General features: G+C 35.6%; 1 protein-coding gene across 4 annotated transcripts; it reads left to right on the top strand.

The window, feature by feature from the left end:
- Positions 1 to 27,916, top strand: LOC109070370 (solute carrier family 41 member 1-like). Of its 4 annotated transcripts, XM_042766772.1 has the most exons (12): positions 4,523 to 4,746; positions 6,411 to 6,576; positions 6,653 to 7,125; positions 11,482 to 11,589; positions 18,305 to 18,376; positions 19,362 to 19,506; positions 20,649 to 20,795; positions 22,272 to 22,419; positions 22,566 to 22,645; positions 22,750 to 22,884; positions 23,042 to 23,190; positions 24,605 to 27,916. In XM_042766772.1, exons 3-12 carry the CDS (start codon positions 6,661 to 6,663, stop codon positions 24,788 to 24,790), a joined length of 1,635 nt encoding a protein of 544 aa, XP_042622706.1. In that variant the 5' UTR covers positions 4,523 to 4,746; positions 6,411 to 6,576; positions 6,653 to 6,660; the 3' UTR covers positions 24,791 to 27,916. The 4 variants fall into 4 exon arrangements, with proteins under 4 accessions (XP_042622708.1, XP_042622706.1, XP_042622705.1 ...); XM_042766774.1 differs by lacking the exon at positions 4,523 to 4,746 and adding an exon at positions 1 to 89 and having other exon boundaries at positions 6,411 to 7,125; XM_042766771.1 differs by having other exon boundaries at positions 6,411 to 7,125.
- Positions 27,917 to 27,975: the final 59 nt, after the last annotated feature.

Genomic DNA, 27,975 nt, shown 5'->3' with positions numbered 1-27,975 from the left:
CGTTTGTGGACACCTGTAGTAAGCCACAGAGTTCCCCACGATCAGATAATACCAGCAGAAATAGGGGAAGTGACACGCTTTGTTGTCAGGTAAGCAAACTTAACTGTTCATGTTTCCAGTAAGACATGTCAATAAAGCTGAAAGCAGGGCATGTCAGAAAGGCCAGTGGTTGTTTATTATACATCAGAGACTATTATTTATTCAGAATAATCACCATGTAACTCGTAGAACTGACGAAATGGCAAATATAATGCATTACATAAAACATTAAATACTCTATGTGCTAGGCTTCCTTCGCTCAGGGGTTAGTTAACTAAAAATAAAAAACATTAGTCTCATTAGTTGAAATAAATTAACTGAAATTAAATAAATTAACATAAAATAAAACAATAAATAAAAATAAAATATAAAAAAACCTTACACTTATTTTATTTCAGCTAGTTGCAAAGGCAACTAAAAACTGAATTAAAATTAATAAAACTATATAGACATATTTAAAACGTAAAAAAGGACTAAAACTTTAAGAAAATATAAAACCAAATTGAAAATATTAATAAAAACTTAATAGTAATAAAAATTGTTAATATATAAAGTTTGCCGTTATGAAAGTTTTATTTAAAATTTTTAGGAAATCCAAATGTCTCTCGTTTGATCGTAAGTTGGTGTATGAAGTACAACCCAGAATAAACTGATGTAATCTGTAAAATCAATTCTTTCTTCTCTTCATTCATTTGAAATGTGTGGGGTTATGCAACGCGTGGCATTGGACCTTGCACCAAATGTCATGTCAAATGTGAGCTGTGTTCACCCTGTTCTAAAATAGAGAAATCCCTTTATGTAATCATACTGTTTAAAACATTTTTTGTTCCTCACAGTGCATCCAAGGTTTACTGTTTTGTATTCTGTTCCTAATTACATATTTCTAGTGCCATGATATAATTTTAAGGGATTGTTCACCCAAAAATGAATATTTTGTAGTCATTTTCTTACCCTCATGTTGTTCCAAACCTGTATGAATTTCTTTCATCTGTTGGGTATAAAAGAAGATATTCTGAAGAATGCTGGTAACCAGACAGTTGACGGTAGCCATTGATTTTCATAATATGGAAGTTAATGGCTACCGTCAACTACATGTATTTGGTTTTCAACGTTCTTAAAAATAACATCTTTTGTAGCCAACAGAAGAAAGAAACACATATGGGTTTGGAACAAGTGGAGGTTGAGTAAATGATGACAGAATTTTTATTTTGGGGTGAACTATCCCTTTAAGAGACAATTCACACTGTTTAGCTGCTTTAATATACAGTACAGGTATATATTTTAGTAATGGATTCTCCAAATCCAATTGAACATTCCTGAGAGGGAAACAAAAAAACAAGGCACAGCGTACCGATCTGGCAGAGATATCCGGAGAGTTGCCAGGGGAGAGTGGTTGTCATGATGCTGTTGCTATGGATAGATTTGTTTTGTTGGCTCATCTCTACCTCAGCAAGGAGTGAAAACACTTCAACACTTTGCTTGTTTTTAGATTTAGATGCACAGCGTTAATGCTTGACTAGCACTGGCAGTTCTAATCTCAGACCTAGTGAGAAAAAAATTCAGGAGTTATGAACCCTGACTACTGTGTAAAGTTTTGGATTTGTGAGCAAGTTTCAGATGTAGAGAAGTTGCTGTTACTTTAGTCTCAAACTAACACAATAGTTTAATCCCAAACTGATATAAGCATCCGGTTTGTGTTGGGGGATGCTATGAGTGTGAAAACAACAAGATGTGGTGTGATAAAAATATTACACTTCTAAAAATGGTGTTCTGAAAATAGTTCAGAAAAATATTGTTTTTTGTGCCAAATGATAGTATATTTCTGCCAGATGGTTTGTGGCCAAACACATAAAACAAAAATATGTTATAAACTGATAAATCAACAACAAAGATCTGTATGGCTCATCTATCCATGTGTGAAATAAAATAACTTGAACTACAGAGTAAAAGTTTGGGGTTAGTAAGATATTTTTTAAACAAATGAATACTTTTATTTAGAAAGCATGCGTTATATTGTCATAAGTGACAATAAATACATTTACAAATAATAATAAATAAATAAATAAATAAATAAATAATAATAAAGCTGTTCTTTTGTATTTTCTAGGGCTGACAGTTCTTAGAAAGTTGAGCTATTCGTCAAAGAGTCAAAGAAAAATGTATAGTGGTTTCCATAAACATATTAAGCAATACTATTGTGTTCAACACTGATAATAATAAGAAATGTTTCTTCAGCAGCAAATCAGCATATTAGAATGATTTCTGAAGGATCATGTGACACTGAAGACTGGAGTAATGATGCTGAAAATTCAGCTTTGCATCACATAAATATATTACATTTTAAAATATATTCAAAAAGAAAACAGTTATTTTAATTAGTAATAATATTTAACAATTTTATTGTTTTACTGTATTTTTGATCAAATAAATGCAACCATGGTGAGTATGACCTTTGAACGGTAGTGTATGTGTAATAAAACTATAATTAAGTTAAACCCATTTTTTTCTTGTTTTTTGTTTGCATATACCCAGATCAGCCAGATCACATTTTTTATCAGCATTAATTTGTTTTATTGTTTTGATATTGTGTATTATGTACTGTTTCTGGTCACTGCATAATCTATAATTATACTCTGTTTTTCACTGCCATGCATACAGTCCAAAAATTCCCGCTGGCCCCAGGTGTATACTTAAGATTTTATTTTATTAATTTATATTCTCTTCTACTGGGAACGCATTGACAGTGATGTTTAACTTTTGCATTTTCTAGTCACATTTCGTAATCTAGATGGGTCTTGCTGAAATTAGTCAGTGACCTTTACATTCCATTAATACTGATCTTTATGTGACTTGAACTTAATTCCAAACCCCGCCTGGTTCTTCTGATGAATTTACTTGTTTATCAGCGTGCTTTGGTTGGTTCTCATAAGAAAGACATGTGAAGCTGTCATCAGCACACTGTTGTTGTGCTCTTTGTAATTGTATGGCATGATTCCTGTTAAGCGAATGGTGACATAATTGCCTTCAATCTCTTTTTTTATATATGTTGTACACATCTACAGTCAGTGTGTCATTCATGATCTACAACCACCTGCAATAAATGACATCACAAGTCAGAGAATGCTGTCTGACAATACAAAGGTTATCTGTGAGTGCACGTTGGTCCTTTGAAAGTGTCTTAAAAACAAATACATGCTTCAAAATACAGGTCCAGAAGGTCACTAAAGACAACAGGCCTGCATTAAGTAGCACAGGGCAGTAAACACATTCAATTTTGTAATGTGTTTGTCCCTTATCAGAGGGAGAGGAGAATTTCCAATTCAAAACCACAAAGGATTTGATTTCTTATAAACTGATTTCATAGATCCTGCCCAAGGCTAGAAGCTTTATAAATTCAGGTTTTCAGAAACAGCTTAGGAATTTATGCTATGCATTCTTTGACCTCTTATTCTTGTTGGCAAGCAGAATAATAACACTCAAAGCAACTTTTGTTTTTTTTTTCTTCGAACCCAAAGTCCCCTGAGAAGCACTACTGAGCACAGAGCGCCAGGGGATCTTGTTAGGGGTCAGTTTGTGGATCGTGTTGATGCCTTGGGGTGTAAGCATGTTGTGGTGTCCCGGTTGGCCAGCTGAGAGCAGTTTCCATCATCCTGATAGCTCTCAGAATAGGCTAATACTACATGTACTAGAAGAAAAAAATAAAGTTTTCATTTAGTTTTCTTTATGCAGGTCTTTCAGAGCTCTTCTATTAGAATATATATATATATATATATATATATATATTATATATATATATATATATATATATATATATATATATATATATGTATGTATGTATATATATATATATATATATATATATATGTATATGTATATATATATATATATATATATATATATATATATATATATATATATATTCCTTTAACTGAATAGAAAAATTCAATGCTTTCTGTATTTTAATAATGGATCAAATACAACCTTTCACAAAGAGATTGCTTCTAACTGTATCTACATTTATTTCTTGTAATTTAATAGTAGTTACCTTAATAGTTTCCTGCTGTACGTGAAGAATAATTCGTATTGATTCAATTTGTATGGTTGCAGTGAATGTATTACAGCCTGTTTCAGGAAGATAAACATTTAGTTTCAGTGATTATCCAGGGTATTGTTAAAATAAAATCAAAAGCGCTTCCTGGTGCTTGTAATTGAACACATATTAACACACACGAATCCCGCGATCCCTGCTCTGATTACCTCATGAATAGTAATTATATGCTGTGACGCACGGCTTTCTGATTGGCTGAAAAGAAGAATGCGTTAGTCAGTTCGCGAAGGAACGAATCCTACTAGGGCGAAGGCTGTTGGTTCATAAATATTAATTACGTTGCGTGACTGGATGTTCCGGAATGGTTACCAAGCGACGCCTGTGCGAGCTATTTTTAAATTCATGAGCTAAGCGTTCTCCATAGTAGGATTCGTAATTTTCGCCAGCGCTGTCCTGCTAACGACTTCCTCCTAGATGCGCAGGATCGAGCGCGTGTCAAATGGAACAATGTAACGGATCGGAGTTGACAGCCTCAGCCGAGAGGTTACTGATTAATCACGCTCCGGCTCCATAACCATAGATAAGGGCACGAGATCCGCCTGAATGACAGGAGAATGACAGCAGGTCCGCATTGAGCATTTCAGTGTCTTCTTTACAAGGTAGGCACAAGAGGTGACTAATTTACCTGCTTCTTTTAATAACATATTGTTAACTATAATGTATTTATTTTGCTCCATTGGCAATGTACATGAATACCGCATTAGCTCTGTTTCAATGACATAAATGTCACGTGAGTAGCCTTGCTAAAGTGTATCCAAGTTTAGAATTTTAAACCCTTAGATTCTAAATTCTAAATTTAAGCGTTCCATTCCGAAACTAAAACACAGATTCTGACAGTTCCACAAAGAACATCTCTAGTTTATCTTCACAAAACTGTATGGCAGCCTGAGACCACTTATCCTATAATGTACACTTGTTTTTAAAGAACTTTTTATTTCTTTAACGAAACCATGTAACTACTTAAGTACCTTATGCATCCGAAATGGTTTTCTGAAGGTTCCTGATGAACCCAAAGTGCTCGACATAACCACTGAAGAGCCTTGATTTTTAAAGTGAACGTACTTTTACACAAGTTTGTACTGTTTTGCCCTGAAAAAAAAAAGTATTTTTTGCCACTGTGTTCCAGTTGGCATGAAGTTTTAAATAAGTCTTAAATGAACGGGATGAACTTTCTTTACTGCGGGATGTAGAGCGAGGTGTTGATGAAGCGAAGCGGCACCGAGCCGTGTTAATTTACGTCGTCCCATGCAGCGCTGGTTTTGATCGGACTACTAAGTAGGGATTTTGTTTCAGTGTGGAGGTAATGAGCAAATTGTTGTTGGCTCGTATGCTCTCTTCCTTCTGCCGTGCCGAAAAGACGTTTGTGGGGGTTCGTTTCTCTGAAGAATCTCCCGGAAAGTTTTGTCATGCTTAAATATCACGTCTTAGTCGGTTTTTTGAGGCTTTAAAAAAGTTTTTTCATTGAAACTCTATAACGAAGCCGGTTTTAATGTTTGCAAAAGTTGTTGTCCGTGGTTATCTATCTATCTATCTATCTATCTATCTATCTATCTATCTATCTATCTATCTATCTATCTATCTATCTATCTATCTATGTTTTCATTATGTTATAATGTTGAAATTTCATATTTTGTTTCCATCCATTGAAATTATAGTCTATGAACTCGTTATAATTTCTATTCGTGTTTAGGAGTTTTCAGAATTTTAGCTATATTTTCCTATTAAGTCATTACACAAAATGAGCTTATCACGCATATTTCATTTAAATTAAGGCATTTATTAAACCTAAGTTTTCAGTTTAGTAGGTTGACATGGATATATCAATGACTTTTGAATGAAGCTGAAGAAAGTAGATTTTTATGAGCTAAAATAATTTAAGAACTTATAATATATGTTGTTCCCTTCGGCAGATGACAAGTCGACCTTATCAGACTCAGGCATTTCAGTGAGTTGTAACATTACCCTGGCTCCAGAGACCTTTAAATACATTTTAAAAACCAATTTACCACGTGGTGTAAAGTGAGACATCTCCAGCCCTCCAACTGCCCAGAGCTGGTTAGAAAGTTTTAGCCAAATGCCTCCCAGAGACTCCAGCAGTGGATGTTCATTAGGACCCTCAAACCTATTTTTCTCATTCTTTTTGTGACATTTTGTGCTTGCGAGACATCAGCCTTGTCAAATTTTATGAAGAATATTTCACTTGGATTTTTTATTTTTTTATTTCAAACAGACTAACGTGGCTTTCTGTTGTTATGTCTTAAAGGAAAATTTACTTTGAATGGGGAACGTAATTTGCATGCTACCCAAGTTCAGGCAGGATCTTACACAAGCCTGGAGACGGGGAACGCACCTGCCTCTCTTCCCTGACCTGTAGACTCATTCATCAGCACCAGCCATCTTTAATGGGATAAACTATCTCCAGAGATCAGGTGAACAGCTGATCTAAACTCAAGTAAGACCCTCCAGCTTCTTAATTTCTTCTTAATTGACATTTTACATCCTAAGGCCTCCGCATGGTACTCTGGTCGAAAGATCAAGACAAACTGTCCGACATGTCCACCGGGACGGAAAGGATAGAGATGAAGAAGGAGGGGGCTCCGCCAGCGTTCCACCACTCCAACGGGTCGGTCCATCCGGTTATATTACCCGACAGCCCCGAGGAGGTGCCCCAGACCCCCGGGGAGTACGAACTCACAGAAGTGACCTCCATACCGGACCACAGTGATCCGGAGAACGAACGGCCAGACATGGGGGTCCTCGACTGTCGGGCGAACGCAAAGGGCCAGAGGGAAGAGGACGCGCTCCTGGAGAATGCCAGCCAAAGCAACGAGAGTGATGACACTAGTACGGACCAAAGCCCGGTGCCACCGGCTCCACTAAAGGAAACGTCCTTTTCTATTGGACTCCAGGTTTTGTTCCCTTTCCTGCTGGCAGGGTTTGGGACAGTTGCAGCTGGCATGGTTCTGGACATTGTACAGGTAAGTAAAAACCAATTGCTTGGTGTTTCATTTAGATTATAGTTAAATCAATACAATTTAAAAAAAATCATAATATCGGAATATATGTGAATAAGTTTGGAATACAGTTAATTTTTTTCTAAAGAGACTTAAGTAAAAAAAAAAAAAAAGGTTACAAAAGGGGGTTTTCACTGGAAATGGCATAGAAATTGTGACTCTGAGGTTTTGCATGCTTGTGATGCCGTTGACAGAAAGCCATCAGTCAAGGGTTTTTCAAATGCTTCTTGGTGCTAAGAGCAGCAGAGCATGTCTGACGCTGTTCAGATGCTAGATGTTCAGATAACAGGTTCTTTCCAAATACATGCTGTTCCACACTAAGGGTTTCCCTTGCCCCCAAGAGCATGTGAAAGGGTGTAATGGTGTTGATTTTCATGTAGAGGAAATCTACAGAGTTGAGAACTAATAGGGTCTATTTTCAACCAGTGACAAATTGCCACTGAAATGAGAGAAAGATAGATAGATTGAGAGAGTGAGAGAGATTCCAGTGTACTCAATCCTGCATGTGTGTATGTTTTACAGTAGGCCTGTTTAAAAATAAGGAGCACATCCCAGCCGACAGGTAGCATATTTTTTTTAGGGTTTGTCATCAGTCACCAAATGTCATAGATGATCCAATTTAGGTTCATCAAATACCTTTCAGTAAATAGTTTTTAAAAGAACCATTTTTATTAGGATAAAGAAAATGTGAAGTTTTGAATCATCTAAAGAACCTTTATCTTTAAGAGTGTGGGTGGGTAATCTGTGCTACCTTCGGAAAAAGTGTTATTCTACAGATGGACATACCACATGACTTCCCATTGTAACCTGGTAGATGCCGAAGGGTAACCAAAAATGGTTAACCGCTTAGAGTTGGTGGTCCAGAGTCTCTGAGGTGGCTTTTTGTTTTGTGTAATACTTACTTCCTCAATTTCCTCTGTGAATGATAGAAATCAAGTTTAAAATCCAAAGACCGATTGTTTATTACTTGTTATGGTTGTTTTTTAAGGAAAGGGTGTAGACCTGTGAATTGGCGTAGGGACATTTTATAACCAGTTGTGAAAGAGAATTCACTAGTTGTTCTTCAGTGTTCTAAAGCCATGAGGTTTTACGTCACTACATAATACAGTCCAGAGCTCCACACCCTTTGTAGGCTAAACCAGCATGGAAACTTGTTTTTCAGTCGACTTGGTGATTTTGCTTTTTACCCGCTGATGTGGAATGCATTGTGCTAGAAAACCTCTAGTCAGACCTGTTTGTGCTAAAGTCTGAATGTGTTGCTAAACTATTTTTACCACAAGGACAACAGACTTAACATTAAGGCCTGACAGGAAGCCAGTTAGGGTTTACCACATCCACCGTCATCTCGTTTTGACAGGATTCGATGCAGACAGACAAGCATAACCTGTCCTGTACGAACCTTCCATGACCTTAGATCTTATAGTAAATTTCTGTGTAGTTCCATTTAATGTTTGACCACATCATTGGCTTCTATTATCACCAGTGCAGGTGTCTGATTTCAGGTTTTGTGGCAGATGTCCTGTAGAGTAACTTGGGCAGGAACAGGTGCCGAAATTGTGCTTTTGTTTCCTAGTGTCTCAAAGATCAAACTAATTACTCGTTCTATTTGCAGAGACTTAAATCATCTGCTTTCCTTGATGAATGATTATTTAGTTGCACTGAAATGATTATTTAGCCACAATGCTAAGGCTAATGTCAATATTAATTAGGATTTAGGGCAGAAATGCCCTGTCCTGTTCCTGAGATCTACCATCCTGTAGAGTTCATTTCCAACTGAACCAATCTAGTTTAGGGTTTGTTCATCTTTCTGTGTTGTTCATCCCACATTATTCATTTATAGGTATTTATTAATATTTTGAATTACCTTTTATTTTTATATTTTCAGTTGTTATTTATTTTTAAATAACTCTATATATTTGTTGTGTGCTTTTGTCATTTTTATTAGTTTTTTTGTATTTCTATTAAGTTTTAGTTTTATTTCAGTTTTAATCATTTTAGTACTTAGAACTAGTACTTAGTTCTCAAGGTAGCATTTCTAATTTTTTATATTTTCCGTGCTTATCAAATAATTATATTTTTACTTCAGCTTTATTTCAGTTAACAGTTTTTAATAGTTTTTTGTTTACAGTACCAGCACTGTTTGTGCTACAGGCATAAAATTGGTTGAGTGATGGGTAAGCACTAATCTCATTTTCCAGACAGTTTCCAGATTATTAGAGAAATAGTTTACGCAAAAATGAAAATCATCATTAATATTTAATCTCTCTCATGTTTCTTTCTTCTGCAGAACATGAAGGAAGGTATTTAAAAAAAAATGTCAATAAAAGTAAATCAACCATAATGTTCTTCAAAATATATTCTTTTGTATCCCACAGAGGAAAAGAAAGTCATATACAGTACACTCTTAAAATTAAAGGTTCTTTTCTTGACATTGATGGTTCCATGAAGAACCATAACATCCATGGAACCACTAAAGACCAAAAATGGTTCTTTTATGGCATCACTACAAAATCACCCTTTTGGATACTAATTTTAAAGAGTGTAGTTTTGGAACAACATGAGAGTGAGTAAATGTGTTTTTTTTTTTGTTTTTTTTTTAACTATCCCTTGACGCCACTGCAATATTGATAAGTTTATCTAGAAACTCTTAGCATCCACATAGACCACTGCAGGTTCACCGGTGTTAAGTACAACCCAGGTTGGTAGATCGTCCACAGAATTCCTCTGTGACCTTATATACTGAGCCTTGGAGACCAAGGTGCTGGAACCGAGGAGCGTTGCCAGCCAACATTACACAATCCTGCAATCCGAGCCTCCCTCCCTCCGGTTGCATGCCTGCACTGCTGTGCGTCAAGTTCGCAGAACCCTTAGAGGCACATGGAGGCATTGGCCAGGACTGTGCTGTTCCCTGAAGACAACATCGTACTGGGGGAGGGAGATGGACAGAGTAGAGGAGGTTCAGTCAAAGGGAACCGAAGACAAAGTGGCTGGGCGCCAGCTCCCAATTGATGTTCGTCCTTTTTTAAAAGTGGCCCCTGCACTGCCAAAGACTCAAGGAAAAAGAAACAGCCATTGAAACCCGCCCACTGGAAGCTGCACCGCTCAAACTCCTTAACTAGTGCTTTTTGCTGCTATTTGTAGAAGATTTTGTGTTTTTGTTTTATGTTTACCATTCGCTTTTTCTTCAGCGTTATGTTAGCGGTGCCCGCCGTGCTTTCTCGCTCTCTCCATGTGCTGACAAGATGCTAGAATTGATTTAGCTAGTCAGTGTCAGGCCTGTAATTGCTGTGCACCAGTGGGAATGAGTCTAAAGATAAGCACACCTTCTATGTATTGATCTATACTGCCTGCTGCTGCATTGCATCTAAGGCACTGCAGCCTAATGGAAAAAAAACAGCCTGCCAGTTACCAGAGTCATCAACTTCAGACGTCTAATATCGGACGCTTGGAAAAGGTTCAGAAGGCATCAATGGATCTAAAACTGGCCTGAATTTAACATTGGCAGATGATAAACTCAGTGTTATCAGAGATTTCGCTGCTTCATAGCTCAGGAAATATAATTGAGTTTTCTAAATAAACTTTGTCTCAAAAATTATCTTACAATTCCTTAGAATAGAAATGACACAAACAAGTCAATTTTTGACTCTGTAAGACTGCAGAGCTACAAAATGAAAATGAATTCATAATAGGTGTGGAAGATAAGGCCAAAATATCACAATTGTTTTCAGACAGAATCATAATCCACAATCTTATCACAGTTCTTTTTCATGTTTGTTTTTAAAGGGATAGTTCACCCACAAATGAAAATTCTCTCATTAATTACTCACCCTCATGTCGTTCCTTCGTTCATCTTCAGAACACAAATTAAGATATTTTTGATGAAATCCAAGAGCTTTCTAACCCTCCGTAGACAGCAAGGTAACTTCAACGTTCAAGGTCCAGAAAGTTAGTATGGATATTTTTAAAATAGTTAAAATATTTGAGATCAGTGGTTGAACCTTAATTTTATGAAGCTAAGAGAATACGTTTTTTACGCGAAGAAAAAAACCTGACTTTATTCAACATGATTTTCTCAGTTTTTTAAGTTTTAGCAACTTGTAAATCCATTTCAACTCTGAGTAGACTAGGTTCAATCAGTTTTTCATAAGATAAGATTTTTAAATTGCAGCTCATAATCAAAAGCAAGAGATAGCAAACAGTTCTCACTAAAAAAATCTATTTTTGCAGTTTTAGTTCCAGTGTGACAGATGATCTCTAGATTGTTGTCTGGCTTTAATGCTTAATGAAGGTTTGTATTAAAAAGTGTCTCTTTCTCAATAGCACTGGACAGTATTCACAGAGGTGACTGAAGTCTTTATCCTGGTGCCTGCTCTCCTGGGTCTGAAAGGGAACTTGGAGATGACCCTCGCCTCCAGACTGTCTACTGCAGTAAGTCCTTCAATATAATATCAAACACATGAGCTTTCCAATGGACATGATTGAAGATACAGGTAAATGTTGATAAAATGGGACCTTTAAATAAAATCAAGGAATACTGAACAAAGAACTATGAACAGCAGCATGATTTTGACGCCATATCACTGAAACATTAAAACCAGACTGAATCTTCATCTTTTAAATTTCATGACGCAATTTGGATTGCATTGTTTTCTTTCTTTTGTCTGGATGGTGATGAATGTTTACTTTGTGCAGCTTTCAGAGGTGTGTTTGAGTTTTATGTAACTCCTGCTGGAAATATGAATCATGAATCATTCCTATTGTCAAAACTAATGCACTAATATTCTAATTTGAAGGCAAATATTGGTATACCAGGGGTTGGAATATATTGATGAGCTGTCGGAGTGGTGTGTATGATAGGTGTGCTACAATTTTTAACAGACAGATGATAAAATTGTCTAAAATAATGAACATAGCATCCTGGCGATGAGTTTTGTACAGGCAATCACCACTTACATTTTACACTTAGACTACCGTTCAAGAGTTTAGGGTCAGTAAGATCTTTTTGTTTTTTCAAGAAATTTAAACTTTTATTCAGCAAGGATGCATTAAATTGAATTCAATTAAAGTGACATGTTACCAGAGTTTTCTATTTCAAATAAATGCTGTACTTTCTAAAATTTTGAACCTAAAATTTTGAAGTGTACATTTTCTTTAAAATATGTAAAAAAAATAATGTTTGTTTTTAACTGTATATCTGTACACACCAACGTAAGAGGTTAATAGTAGTTGTCTGCTATTAAACATTTTCACAAAGCTTCATTGTCCTTCGCTGAAGTATGTTAAAAGTAGGGTAATAACTTGAGCGTCTGCCCATTCTCTGAGATCTTAATGGGACATCATGTAGGGCACTATAGTCAAATTAGCATAATTTTAATCCTGTTAAGCACATGACCGTACACTCGATGGAGTGTCTCGGCTAGACTTGGATGTGCCAGGTTTATGGCAAAGCCAGACATTCTTTTGGGCTGTGGCTCTCTGAGCTCCCGCCACAAGATTACATGTTTAATCATAACACATCCGTCAGCAGCCCACGTTAGCTGGTTAAATCTGGGAGCAATGCTGTCAGCTGACATTGTTTTTTGTTAAATTTGTGTGCGGTGATTTAAAGTAACCATAATTAGTCATTCCAAAGTTTAATTTTGTCATCATTCGCTCACCTTCATGTAATTTTGGCCCTGTATTATTGTTTTAAAGGGTGATGCAGTTTCAAGTTTTCCTTTCTCTTTGGAGTGTTACAAGCTGTTCTTGCATAGATAAGATCCCTAAAGACTAAAGTCTCAAACCCAAAGAGATATTCTTTATAAAAGTAAAGACTGGTCCACGCCTCCTAAAACGCCTCGTTTAAACACGCCCCCACATGTCTGTGTCACTGTGTCAGAAGATTTGAATAACACCGCCCAAATGTTCACGCAAAGAACGGTCTAACTTTGATTCTCACTGTAGTATTGTTGACGCTGCCGCCAACACACGCTGTGTGTTTCGTTGTGAAAGCGAAACTACTTTGTTTGGTCTTCCAAAAGAGGACACGACTAGAAATCAGTGGTTAAGTTGTATTAACATACAGTTTCTATAAAGTGGGGTAATTCCAACTTTGCAAGGGCATCACAGTATGTTAAGGGGCGTAACATTTCCGTCACACGCTTGAGGTATTCGGCCAATCACAATGCACTGTAGGGCTTTGCAATTAATTGCATTAATCGATTACTACTAAATCATCATCACCTTCTTGCAGCCTTGTTGAACAGAAGAGACTTCTTTCAAAAACATTAAAAATTCTTACCAAACCCAAGTTTTTGTATAGTACATTTTACCTATTAAATGTTGTTTATTATTGTTTTGTTTTTTTTTACTGCTTATTTAATTCAAATATTTCCTTTGCTGGAAAGAACCTTCTCCTTTATATGATGTAAACTTTAAATTAGATGTAAACATTGGATATAAAAAATTTGAATAATCTGATTTTGTTTCTGATTCTAGCTATTTTGAAACACTATGTAGTTACTTATGAAATGATAGTGTTGTTGTCTTGTGTCATTCCACAATTCCTGGAAGGTGACTAACTGCCTGCTATACAGTGTTCCTGTAATATTAAGAGGGTGTTAGCTCTTGATTCTATTAAGTTTTACATTCTGTAAACCCTGTGCTTGCTTGACAACTTATTAGTCAAAATGTTAAAGGTCACATAAATATATATCTTGTTTCTACAGCACAAAGCACCCAATCTGGCTTTTGTGGAGTTTGTGGGCTAAAAACTAGACTAAAAGCTATGTGGCTCCAGCCGCTGCCTCTGCCAGAGGTTTCTCCCATCTCTGCTTCAGAAACGCACGGTTTATCTGTTTGTAGAATTGTTTTGTGCATGACCACCGTTGTGTTTTGCATAGAGCAATTTGCATAGAGCTTATCAACATTGCTCGGACCCCCACGTATCAGTAAGCGACAGCCTGTTAGGAGAATAGCTCACCCAAAAAGGAAAAGAAAAAAAGTCATTTACTTATAGTATCCACATATCATTCCAGTCTTGTATTATTTTATAAAGGTTGATCAAAAATAAAACACAAATGCAAATGCACCAACACTACTTTTCCCTTACTTTTTGTCACCTGATCTGGGCATACTTATTTATTTTTGATATCAAAAAAACATAAAAGTTCTATTTTTGGCAACTGTAAAGACCCTTTCACACCAAAAGGTAAATTGATAAGCCTCAAAGAAGTGCCTTTGCCTTGCACCTTACTCCCAATTTCTCTGAACGCGGGGGCAGGAGAGGCATCAGTGAATAAGATATTGTATTGTAAATTTAAAAGTAATGCATTACTTTACTAGTTATTTGAAAAAGTAATCTGATTATATATATATATTTCACCTTACTTGTAATGTGTTACCCCAATGCTGATGTCACTTTTCCTCTTTCCCTCTGGCAAAGCATATTAATCATATCTCATTTGTGAACAAGTAACATTGTTTTGTCTTGTTTTTCAGTAAATAATATCTAAAAATCCTTCAAACTGTATGAATGTACTTGAAGCAAAATATTTTATTTTTGAAGCAAAATGTTTTTATTTTTAATATTTTTTATATTAAAGTCTAACGTTTATTTACTGAACTATATGCAAAAAACCAAAAACACAACAACAACACTTTGCCAGAAAGAAAATGTACCATTTAAATAGTGAAAAGTTTCTCAAGTTCAACTCACTGACTCAAATACTGATGCTATTCATTGTTATTCCCTGGAAAAGAGTGACCGTCCCAATATTTTGTGTTCAGTGGAAGAAATGAAGTCATGAGGGGGAGTAAACAATGACAGTATTCTGATTTTTGGGTGAATTATTTTTTTAACCTTACATGAGCAGTGGAAGTAGCCGAGCCAGCTCTGTTTCCCCCTCACGCCATGTGTGTGTGAGAGCTATACAAGGCAGGACACAGTGCGGAAGAGTCAGTGTGACCGCCGGAGTGGGGTCACCTCAGCGAGCAGCAGTCAGTTGGCACTGACTCAAGAGCTCCTTCCTTTCGCCTCATGGAGGCCCTGTGCGCACATACAAACGCACATACATTTACTTCTCTTAAACATAGGCAACGACTGCCCCACTAACAGCCTCTCCTGCCTGCTTTTTCCTTCATCCTGTTGCACAGGATATTTGTAACAGTAGCGTTGCTAATTTGCTGTTATTGTTGTTTAAGTCAGAACAGAAATTAGATTGCAGGAAAAAAGAAAGAATTGTTGTTTTTCCTCCTGCATGGTGAACACTGAATGGACTACAATGATTTGTATACACGCAGAATCAAGTATTGAGGCTTTAAGTGGCTGTTTTATGACTAGGGCTAATGCATATGCTTAATAATTTTAGCAAAACTTTTAGTTAAACTTTGGCATGTAATGCATCCTGCCTCAAATTGTGCAGCTTGTTGAGGAGATATAATTTTTTATAAGTGATCAGATTTGTTATTTTGAGTGTTACAAATATCTAAAAATCCTTTAAACAAGATACATTTACTTGAGAAGCACTTTTGTTCATTATTAATATTTTTTATATATTTTTTAATTAAAATAAAACGCTACGTGTGTGTGTGTGTGTGTGTGTGTGTGTGTGTGTGTGTGTGTGTGTGTGTGTGTGTGTGTAAATTTTGTAATATCAAAATATATAATGAATTATAATATGAATTTATTTAAGGTAAGTTTTATGCAAAAAAAAAAAAAAAAAATACAAAAAAAAAATACAAAAAAAATTGTCTGTTGGGAAATAAAATCCCAAAAAATAGTTACAGTGCAGTAAAGGTTTTTTTTCTTTTTCTTTTTTTTTTGTCTTGTTTTCCAGTAAAAAATACCTCAAACTCCAACAAAAGGAATTTACTTGTGAGGCTAAATATTTAATTATTGATTGATTGATTGATTGAACACAATTTTGTGAGATTTATGCAAACAAACAGTGGGGTAAGAAAATGTATTATTTAAATTAAATTTCAAATGTGTCTGTAAATTGTAAATGTGTCTAGAATTATTATAAAAAAGAATAAAATACTGATTATAAAAAAGGTTGAAATATTACTTTAAATTGAAAAATGTAGTAGTTTTGGGATTTTTTCGGCCAAGAAGTAACCACCTAGCACCCATCCAGAACAGCATAGCAACTGCATAGAAATGTGTGAAAACCACCCAGAACACCTTAGCAATGGCAAAAGAAAAATCCGACAACACTCTTGCATTGTGGCAGCGACTTTTGTACCAGTAAGTAGAGCTCACATTTTCTTCAGAATATGTTAAAAATCTGGTTTATTTTGTCATGCAGTGTGTAATTGAGTTTTTTAAAGCAGTGAAGTGTTGAGTTCACAGGAAGCTCAGAAGTGCTGCAGCTCTTTTGAGACGTAATGAAAGGCTACAGTGAGGTGCACTGAATGTCTAAAAGAGACTGCTGGGCTGTCAGCCTCTGTGAAATGCATTCTGCCCACGTACTCAGGCTATTCTATTTCCTGTCTCATTTAGGAAAGAGCACTGGTTCCTTCACTTATGTGTGTTGGGCTGCTGTACTAGATTTGCATTTAAGAAACTGTCGGCCAAAGTGTACATTTTCAGACTTCATGCACCATCGATGTATTTCCAATTGAAATAAGACATTTTTGGCCTGTCCATTTTTAAAAATCATTTTTGATTTTCACAATATCATACTATACCATATCTGCAATACTGATTCTGTTCACAAAATAAAAAAATGTTCTGCATGCATGAAATTCCCAAGCTAAAATATACTGTATATACTGCATGCACCTTTAATTCCCAGGTTGAAAAATGAACCGGATAAATATTTATTATTATTATTATTATTTTTTGGCAAACAATTAAGACATTTTACATTATATATATATATATATATATATATATATATATATATATAAATTTATTGGATCAAAAATACGGTAAAAATTATTAATACAATTTTTCAACACTGATCACAGGAATAAATTGCATTTTACAATATATTCACATAACTATTTTAAATTGTAATAATATTTCACAATTTTTTGATCAAAGTTTTGATCAAATAAATGCATCCTTGGTGAACAGAAGAGACATTCAAAACCATTCAAGAGTTTGTGTATTTCAGTTTTAGTTTCTTTCACACATAAAGTAAAACTAAATGAAAATGGGAAATTTTGCTTTGGCAACTAGCTGAAATAATTTTTTTTATTTATTATTTAATTTAATGTTTATTTTATTTCAAGCAAATATATTTTATTTTGGTTTACGGTTCAGGGTTAGTTAACTAAAACAACCCTTCAGTAAAGTTTTCAGTATGTAGTTTGTAAGGATTCCATTGCAGCAGCTCATAATCTGCTGTTTTACATTAAATTTTATAAGGATAAAAAAAAAAAAAACTTAAACCCTTTTGTTTTCATAGGGGTTTTATGTTTCCTAAGACACAAATATTCAGGTAGTTTTGGCCCATCTGAGTGTGTCCAGGTCAGGACAGGCCTTGTCCCATGAAACAGAGATCCTCTGTAGAGCTGGAGCCACTTGACATTAGTGTCTGTACTGAGAGAGATGAGATAAGTAGGGAGCGGAGGATAAGATGCATCTGTCCAGCTCATCAAACCCTCTTTTGTCTTGTGAACTGACCACTGTTTGTTCTATTGGAAGCTGGACCGAAGGCGCCTGAGCACCAGCAAAATGTATGTTTCCTGCCATATATGTTCCATTGTTTCCTTTTCATAGAAAGATCACAGTTTAATGATGATCCTATCAGAACGATTAGTTGTTTTGTGGTTCTTAATGGCTCTAGCAATGTGAGAGTTTCACATTTCAGAGTGAAACAGAATATCCAGTGGGAAATAATGTAGGAAGGAGCTTTGTTTTATCCATCTAGATTTGATTGGATCATGAAATGTTGAACTATGATATTATTAGGCTTTTGTCTGCTTAAAGTATTCAGCTTTAGCACGCAACCCTTCCTGCACCATTCGCACTGTTAATGACTCCTCGAATCATGCAGCCTTTCTGAGCGATCAGAAATACAATATAAGCAAAACAGCATCTGAACTCTTAAGCGAGATCAGTGTTGCTCACTCTGAAGAAAGTGTGCAGTGGTCAAACTATAATGAGAGCATTTGTAAATGGACTTCCTGTGTTCTCTCTTCCCCCTCTCACCAGGCTAATATTGGACAAATGGATACGGCCAAGGATATGTGGAAAATGATCATGGGAAACCTCGCACTAATTCAGGTTGGAGACCTTCTAAAAATATCAATCCTGTTTGTCTAATGTACATGCCAACTCTTCAATTCACAAAGGTTTTGTTGCGACAAGCAGCTGATTATTTGGCCAGTCTGACTGTGAAACAAGTAAATAAGCCTATGAAATCTTATGTTTACATACCAGATCCAGATTTTATTTATTTTATTTAATATCTTAGTCTGAAATTCAGACATGTGATGTCATCAGTGTTATTTAGTGTTATTTATAAACTGTTATACCATTTAGTAATACTTTTTAATTAGATTTTTTATTTCTATTTTCATTTTAATTTTAGTTTACTTTTTTAGTCATTTTAGTTATGTGATTTTCTTTTTAATTCGTTTTTTTATATATATATATATTTCTGTTAAGCTTTAATTTAATTTTAAGCTTATTTCAGATAGTTTCCAAGGCAACATTTTTTATTTGAATATTTAAGTGAAATTATTTCTAATATTTACATTTTATTTATTTTCATCCTTATTTAATTTACAGAAATAGGTCTTTAATAGTTTATTTAACAATAAGAACACTGAACGCCATATGCAGTGTGTAGTATTGACTGAAGCTGTTCAAATGCATATTTTTCACAATCTTTCCTTTGTAGTGAACTGTATAACATTGACTATGTAGTGAAAATTGAATTAATGGATGAGTCAGCAGTTTTAGAAGAAACAGATCAGATTTCATCTCTTACAGCTGGGGCAGTCAGTCCTAAAGATTCGTCAGATTTGTGTGCAGTGTGTTCAAAGTCATTGCCACAATGTCACATATCATGTGAGGTTTGACATTTCCAGATTGCATGCTTGACTAAACAATTATGTAATGATAGGGTGATCTGTTTCTTGGAAATGACCCCAAAACCCAACAATAACACTAATGGTGAGAGAGAATAAAGTAAACTTGACATGAAGACTTTGAACTTCAGGAAGGTGGGAGGATGTTGAGTTCATCGTGTTCCTCTTGATTTCAGGTTCAGGCCACAGTAGTCGGCTTCCTGGCTTCCATCGCTGCAGTCATTTTTGGCTGGATTCCAGAGGGTAATTTTAAGATGGGCCATGCCATCCTGCTCTGTGCCAGCAGCGTGGCCACCGCATTCATCGCTTCTTTGCTGCTAGGTGAGAGGATTGAGACATCAACACTCTTCAAAATAAAGGTTCTTAATTGTCATTGATGGTTCCATAAAGAATCTTTCACAAAATCTTACACAAAAGGTTCTTAACCGTGGAAAAAGGTTCTTTAGATGTTCTTTGATTGATTTTGATTTTGAATGATTTTGTAGTAGTTTTTGCAGAAACATTTTGAACAAATTGAAACATTTTGACATTTTGAAACATAATAAATAATTAAAACTGAGATGCATTTGCAACTAAAACATGTTTTTTGTTGGTAATCTAAATACATACACAGCACATCATATTTTTGAAATGTGCATTTTAAAATGGATTTAACACACTTCACTGAGATGCAATCTAAATGTAGCTAAACTGCAATGTTGTGAATATGTTTTATGCTTCCTAGGATAGGATCACAAATGTAGTACTGTACAGTATCGGTTTCTCGTAACTCAGAGGTACACTCCTGAAAATAAAGGTTCCAAAATGGGGGTTTCGTAGTGATGCCATAGAAGAATCATTTTTGGTTTCCCTAATACCCTTCCTTTTAACTGTTCTGAAAATATATTTTTTTAGCACGAAGAATTTCTAAAGAACCTTTTTCCACGGTTTAGAACCTTTTGTGTAAGATTTTGTGAAAGATTCTTTACGGAACCATCAATGTCATCAAGAACCATCAAGGAAAAAAATGCACAGAAATTATTTATACGTCAAACTGGAAAAAAAAAACACAATTCACAAGCACGTATTGAACCGTGGATGTCATAACAAACAGTTCAATATTATATTGATAATTGTGGCATCTCCAGTTTCTACAATGTGTACTTGCAATGCATTGTGTTGTAGTGTTACTTTTCAAAAGTTATCTGTCAAATTAAGCATGTAGAGTTTAAAGTTTTATGACAACCAAAAAAGAAATGTACTAGCTGAAGCGAGTAGCAGCTAATGCTTGTTTTTGAACCTGGAAAGACAAAGCAGCTCTGAAGTCTCATTTCAACACTAGAGTGGAAATATATTCTCCAAACAGGAGGTATCAAAAACGAAGAATGTCTAGTCTTCATTGTTTGGGATTGACACAGTCTCCTGTGTTAATTCCACCATTTCATCGCTTACTTGACAAATCTTTCCTCTTCTCTTCCGCCCAGGTCTTATCATGATTGGGGTTATCATTGCATCCAGGAAGGTTGGCATCAACCCAGACAATGTGGCCACCCCCATTGCAGCCAGCCTCGGTGACCTGATCACCCTGGCGCTGTTGGCTGGCATCAGTACGGGCCTGTATAAAGAGCTCGGTGAGTGTAGCCTCAGTTCTTCGGCTGAGCTCTTCAGGAACACTGGCGTAATCAGATATCTACTGTCAGGCAGATATATGAGCAAGCACACTAAAATTTGTAGATTCACATACATTTTAGCAGATAAGTTGTGAACTTGTGTTTGTATGTCCTAACTGAAGATATCAGAGGTCAGCATAATAGCCAGGATATGCCACCTCCTGTATCAAAAAACTTGCGCTGCAGAGGAACAGTCAGGGAGAAAATGGCATCTCAACACTTGCTTGATGATCCAAAAATAACAGCAGCAAATCAGCATATTAAAATAATTTCTGAAGGATCGTGACACTGACGACTGGAGTAATGATGCGGGAAATTCTGCTTTGCATCACAGGAATAAACTACATTTTAAAATGTATTCAGATAGAAAACTGAACAGTTAAACATTTCTTCTGAGGGTTCTCATGGTTTTTGTATACTTTTGATTCTCATGAGTAATACATTCAGTCAGATTTCCCTAAGTCACCATGCTGAGTCACGTTAGAGCATAGTGGAGCTTGTTGGGGCATGTCGGGGCTTGTGAACGCCACCTGCTCTGTGAGTTTCTTTGCTGCACCTATTATACTGCAGTCTCTCCCTTTAGACCACATAAAGCAACAACATAAAGTGGGAGCAAATATTCTAGTTTAGATTGCAATGTAAGTTGAGCATTCTTGTGGCAACACCTTGTTGTTTTGATGTGCGGTGAACAGTACTGAAGTGAGAGTGTGCATATGGAAACATTTATGGTAAAGACTGATTGCATGTTTATGTCTTATCAAACCTCACAGACCAAACGGTCTGGATGTAAACATGTAAAACAGTGAAATCATAGGTCAACCAAGCTTTCAGCTTACCCAGCTTCTCCAGAATCTGGATATAAAATTGCACCCAAAAGAATATTGTGTTATTGTTATTTCTCAACCGGCTTTGGTTTTGAAACTAACTGAACTGGTGTTGAATTCCACAAGTCTTGCATTAAACATGTTATTCATGACAATTCAATCTCGAGTAGAGATGTGTATTTTATAACCATTATTTTACATTGACTTCAGAATTATAATGTATTATTTTTCCTATCTTTCTTTTTTAAGTGGAATAATATATTATTATATGAATAACAATATTTCCATCAAGTTTCATAAGGCATTCCCTTTCCTGAAAAAAAGTATATATATATATATAAAAAACATTATACATAATGTGTGTATGTGTATATATATATATACTGTAAATGTATAAATATAACTATTTAAAAAAATCTATAAAATACAGTAAATGATTTAACAGTAATTTATATGTATATATCATATTATATCCATATTTATAATACATATTACATATATTTATTATATGTTACATATATTTATTACATATAGGTGTAAATGTGTCATTTATAAACATATGGAAATGTGAAAATGTATTAAATTTGTCAATAAATGTCATTTTTCTTTACAGAATTCAATGACTATGCCAACCCGATGGTTTGTGCCTTCTTTGTGGCCCTGACACCCATCTGGGTACTTATCGCCCGGCGGACACCTTCCACCCGGGAAGTGCTCTACTCAGGGTGGGAGCCAGTCATTATCGCCATGGCGATCAGCAGGTAGGAAGAACACTAATTAAGATAAGGATGCTCCATTTCCTCATTCCTCTTTATGATGGATGGATTACTCACTTGAGGCGGACAGCGATATGTCAATCATTTATCTGACACCACAGATACAGTATCTTTATGTTGTTTTGAAACAGTGTTGGAGGCCTTATTCTGGATAAGACAGTATCTAACCCTAACTTTGCTGGAATGGCGGTTTTCACTCCCGTCATCAACGGTGAGACTTCTTATCACCTCGTGTTTCCGTCGATTGTGTTTACTAGCCCTTACTATGACACATCAGAGATCATTGCATGCATTGTTTGTTTTACTCTGCTGCAGGTGTGGGCGGCAATTTGGTGGCGGTTCAAGCCAGTCGAATCTCCACCTACCTGCACATGAACGCCTTGCCCATAGCAGAGCCGGACCCAGCCCCAAGGAAATGTCCCACTCCCTGGAGCTCGTTCTTTGGCTCAGGTGAGTGATATGAACAACCAGCTGCCCAATTTTTTGCAAAGACGTAATCACTAAATATTGATAGTAGTGTATTTGCCTGTATTGTGTCTTAATGACTTCAGTCATGCTTCTGTAGCAATACTTATAATGACTCACCCTACATTTACTCTCTCCTCAGGTGTCAACTCACGTTCTGCCAAAGTGCTCTTCCTCCTGGTGGCTCCTGGTCATCTGGTCTTCCTGTACACTATTAACTCTATGCAGGGTGGACACACCACTCTCACCTCCCTCTTCATTGCATTTTATCTGGCCGCAGCTCTGCTTCAGGTATACCTTAGCATCTGTTTCTCATAACAAGGAAGTGTTAGGTTTAAAATAAATGTTTTATAGTGTTTCTGGCCTACATGTGGGATGTTTGAGTGAATGCTATGGAAAAAAAAAATATCTGGGTCATGTTTCACAAAATCAAAAGGAAATAATAAGGAAATGATACTTTGCATGAAAAACATGAGCCTATTTTAAGGTTTAAGGTTTTTTTTTTTTTTTTTTTTTTTTGCATTTGAACATTAAATTCTCATTGCTACAATGCAAAATGTTTATTCACTTTACAAATACATTATCTTTCAAACGTTTGGGGTCAGTAAGATTTTAAAATTATATACTCTTATTCAGCAAGGACACAAAAAAGTCACGTATGTTACAAAAGATATCCATTTTAAATATATTCTATTCTTTTGAACTTTGAATTCTGGGAAAAATATCAGTTTCCACAAAAAAATTAAGCAGCACAACTGTTTTCAACCCTGAAAAAAAAAATGTTTCTTGAGCAGCAAATCAGCATATTAGAATGATTTATGAAGATCGAGTAATAATGCTGAAAATCATAGGAATAAATGACAAATATTTTATTACAGAAAACAGTTACTTTAAATTGTAATGACGCGTCACAATATTACTGTTTTTTATTGTAGTTGTGGTCAAATAAATGCAAAAACATTAAATAATTACTGAATAGTGTATATCAAACACAAAACAAATGTCTTTATTATTATTAATTTAAAATTTTGCGCAAAAATATATATATATATATATATATATATATATATATATATATATATATGCATATATATGTATGTGTGTGTGTGTGTGTGCGTGTGTGCGTGTGTGCGCATGTGTGTGTGTGTGTGACCCAGGACGGATCATTAGTGTGGGTAAGTGTGGGTCTTTTTTTTTCGTTTTTGATTTTTATACATCATCTGAAAGCTAAATAAATAAGCTTTCCATTGATGTATGGTTTGTTATGATATGATAATATTTGGTTGAGATACAACTATTTGAAAATCTGGAATCTGAGGGTGCAAAAAAATTCAAATATTGAGAAAATCACCTTTAAAGTTATCCAAATGAAGTTCTTAGCAATGCATATTAATAATCAAAAATTAAAATTTAATATATTTACAGTAGGAAAATTACAAAATATCTTCATGGAACATGATCTTTATTTAATATCCTAATGATTTTTGGCATAAAAGAAAAATCAATAATTTTGACCCATACAATATTTTTTTAGCTATTGCTATAAATATACCCCAGCGACTTAAGACTGCTTTTGTGCTCCATGGTCACATATAATACTCACATATGTGCACACATATGCACAAAATATCATAACTTTATATTTTTTTCACCCTGGTGATTTCCATCCATTTCCATCATGTTGACACATTCTGTTTCCGTCTAGGTTGTGATCCTGCTGTATCTTGCAGACTGGATGGTTAACTGGATGTGGCGTCGAGGGATGAATCCTGACAACTTCTCCATTCCCTACTTGACTGCTCTGGGAGACCTGCTGGGGACGGGCTTCCTGGCTCTGTGTTTCCACATCCTGTGGCTAATTGGAGATCGGGACACAGACGTGGGTGATTGATCCACGATGCTTCCTTTGACTCTGTCCAAGCAACACAAATGTCTTTATTTATGATGCCACATAGAGAAATAATATCTATATTGTTATGGCTGCACTGGCTACCATAATTGTATTGATGACATTATTGCTTTGGTATTGATATGTAATTTCATTGTTGTTTAGCTACAGGGAGAACAACAATCCTCATTATTTTTCAATGGGGATGTTCGGCCCGATTTTATGGCCAGTCGCATTGGCTGCATGTAAAGATGACATCAACTTAAACTTGAAATATTTCACGAGAGGCAAACGAACATAGAATGCTACATCAGCAAGTGCTACAAAATAGTGATATAAAATTATGTGTTTTGAGGGCGGCACTCACAGCCTTTTGGCAACTAAAAACAAAAACCATATTTGGACCATCACAGAGTGACCTAAATAACATTTCAGGCTAAAGATTAAAAGAGTCACTTGGGTCTTAATAGTAGAGATTGAATCTCAAAGGGGACCTTTTGATGATAAAACATGCAAATACAGTAGAGTACTGTAAAATACATAGAGATCGCCCAATTTAACACGCAATGCTATGTTTCCAGGATCTAAATTTGCTTTAGTAGCTGTGCTTATGGTTACAGAGAGGGACAGTAACCCAAAGTTTGCGTAGCTACATTTCCGTTACGTACGCAACAGTTTCCCCCAGTCAAATATTGTGAAGTCCACGTCTGTTAATCTCCAAAATCTCTTCAGTGGACTCAAAATACTGGAGCAGAAGTGGTTATTTTAAAAGGGCTTTGCGTTCGAAAATTGGCAGTTAGGACCCTTTTATCAAACCAGAAATCATATTTGACAATGCACTCTTAAAGGCTTTCCAAATCCCAATAAATATATTATTCTGTTATATAGAGTATATATACAGTTGACCCTTTGCTAAGCTCCGCCTCCCTTGGTTACCGTTGCTAACCCTGACAAGCTTTAGAGAGCACTTCATAGGACGGATCTGGAGTTTCTATGATTTTTAGTTAAATGTGCTCACAAAGTGTCCAAAATGAATGGGAAATTATTCTCATATGAGTCGAAGGAAGTATGCATCGCAATGCATTTTATCTGCCGTTTTCCTTTAAAGAAATTGTTAAATTACCCAGTAGTGTGATTTTAAAAAAGAGTCTGCAAACTCAAGGCAAAAATGCCCCTTTCATAGCTCAGTTAATTTATGGATATACGTTTGCATAATATCTGTAAAAGGCAGTCTAAAACTACACTGTAAAATAAATTTTCACTGTAAAATGAGGTTGTAAAATAAAGCAAAGATTACTGGAGCACATTTTACAAGAAAATACTATTTCAGTCTTTCAACTTGAAACTTTTTTTTATTATTTGTGAACCTTATTAGCGGAGTGAAAATTGATTCAAAGTAGATCCTACACCAAATTATCCAAGTTTGTTCGTTCAGTAATGTTTTTAGTGCAAAGCTTGGCGAATGGTCAATTGGTGATTTCAATTAGATCAAACAAAAGAAACATGAAACGCTCTGCCTCAAAAGCCTTTTTACAAAAGGACCGAAGAATATCTGTAGAATGATGCAAAAAATTTAAAAAAGGGCTATTTTGACATCTACACCTCTGCATGCTTGCTAAAAATGTGCTGTTGAACCGGCTCTCTGAATGATTTGAAGCCATGCTTGATTTTAAATTTAGTTTCTTTCATACTGGAAGAGGAGTGAAATGGTTTCATTTTGAATGTTTTTATGAGATTGATGCCACTCAGAAACACTTGAAGGGCTAACAGGATGGCTAGCAGCTAATCTGTACCTCAGTTTTCAGCCATTAAAAAATCTCTAATCAGTAGCTGCCAGTAAACTAATGTATATTTTAATGACTAGCCAGGCTTTATAAAGCAACTGACCTCTAGTTTTCGACAGTAATGATAGCATGCCATTGCTAAAGGGCTGTTTAGAAGCATCGCTCCATTTGCGCACATCTCACATCATCAGCAGAGTAGTGGAATTTGTGCGGGGCACATAACATTAAAAATTCACAACATATTAAACATACCCCTTTATTTTTACTGTAAACTTTGTTTTCTGTTCTTAAATGTCTGTTTTGTTAACTGTGCAAGTGTGTTGAGGCGAGTTCTAGTGTCATATGTTGCATGCACATTTCATGTCACAATAGATCACTGTGCACAAGATGTACTGTAATGTCAGACTTTGCCACAAGAGGTCGCACTTGCGCAAGGAGCGCATGCAGCTCCAATGTGTTTTACGCACACGCAGAAATGTTTATACCACACTTATGCATTCAAACATCACGAATATTACTGTGCAGCTGACCATGACAGCTCTCTATAGTTGTGAATATTTCTTCAGGGGACGGGAGGCTTTGTTTATTTATTTCTATAGATGTGGCAAAGCTATTTGTAAATAATATATTTATTCTATAAATGTTTATTTTTCATTTCGTTGCAGTTTTTTTCTTTGCATTGGACCAGTAGAGATGTTTACTGTACGTTTATCAGTCTTTTTTTTTTTCTTAACAAATATATCAAAGTTTGGTGCCTAATATCCAGCAAAACCTCACATTGGATCTGATTCGTTGAATTGAGCGTAATATGCCTTAACAAATCACAAGCAAGGCTCGACACGTAGGTTTATAGGTTTTCTGATCTGTTTTATTTTTATGAGATTTTTAAAATTAATTTTCATATTTGTATTTGATTGATTTCTGCACACAAAGCATCCCATCCGTTGTGTTCTTCCAGGGCAGATGTATCATGGTAAAGTCATCCAAAGCAAAGCCACCGAGATCCCCATGAGTTTTAGAATAAATTAATATTTACTTGTGGGTTGTCTAGTCTGTCACATATTCCCTCTAATCTGTAATCTGTATAGAACTTCCTACAAGCAAACGTAACCTTCCCTGAGTTAAATTGGCCATGAGGGTCAGATCCCAGCCTCTCAAGCAAAACTAAAACAAACTTACCAGATTAGCCAAGAGTGTACAGCTAGTAATGGTAAGTGGTTATCTGAGTTCTTTGATTTGTTCCCCATCAGTTTCTGCCCTGCAGCTGTATCAGTCTGACACTGTTAAGGGGACCTAACAGAGGTACTTGTAAATTGCTGGAAATAAAAGATTATATTATTTCGTATGACTGCTCTGTGCTTTTCTGTTTTCATACCATTTGACACAGATGCTGAGTATTAAATA

The sequence above is a fragment of the Cyprinus carpio genome, chromosome A11 (genome assembly GCF_018340385.1).
Source record: "Cyprinus carpio isolate SPL01 chromosome A11, ASM1834038v1, whole genome shotgun sequence".
NCBI lineage: Eukaryota > Metazoa > Chordata > Actinopteri > Cypriniformes > Cyprinidae > Cyprinus > Cyprinus carpio.
The sequence above is the reverse complement of the archived record's forward strand: the minus strand, read 5'-3'. Positions and strand labels throughout refer to the sequence as shown.

What these genes read in the sequence shown, in the direction of transcription:
- LOC109070370 (XM_042766774.1), top strand. Translation starts at nt 6,661, where the DNA reads ATGGTACTCTGGTCGAAAGATCAAGACAAACTGTCCGACATGTCCACC. An exon ending in TGGTTCTGGACATTGTACAG is followed by an intron (nt 7,126 to 11,481) that starts GTAAGTAAAAAC and finishes CTTTCTCAATAG; the next exon opens with CACTGGACAGTATTCACAGA. An exon ending in TGGCCGCAGCTCTGCTTCAG is followed by an intron (nt 23,191 to 24,604) that starts GTATACCTTAGC and finishes GTTTCCGTCTAG; the next exon opens with GTTGTGATCCTGCTGTATCT.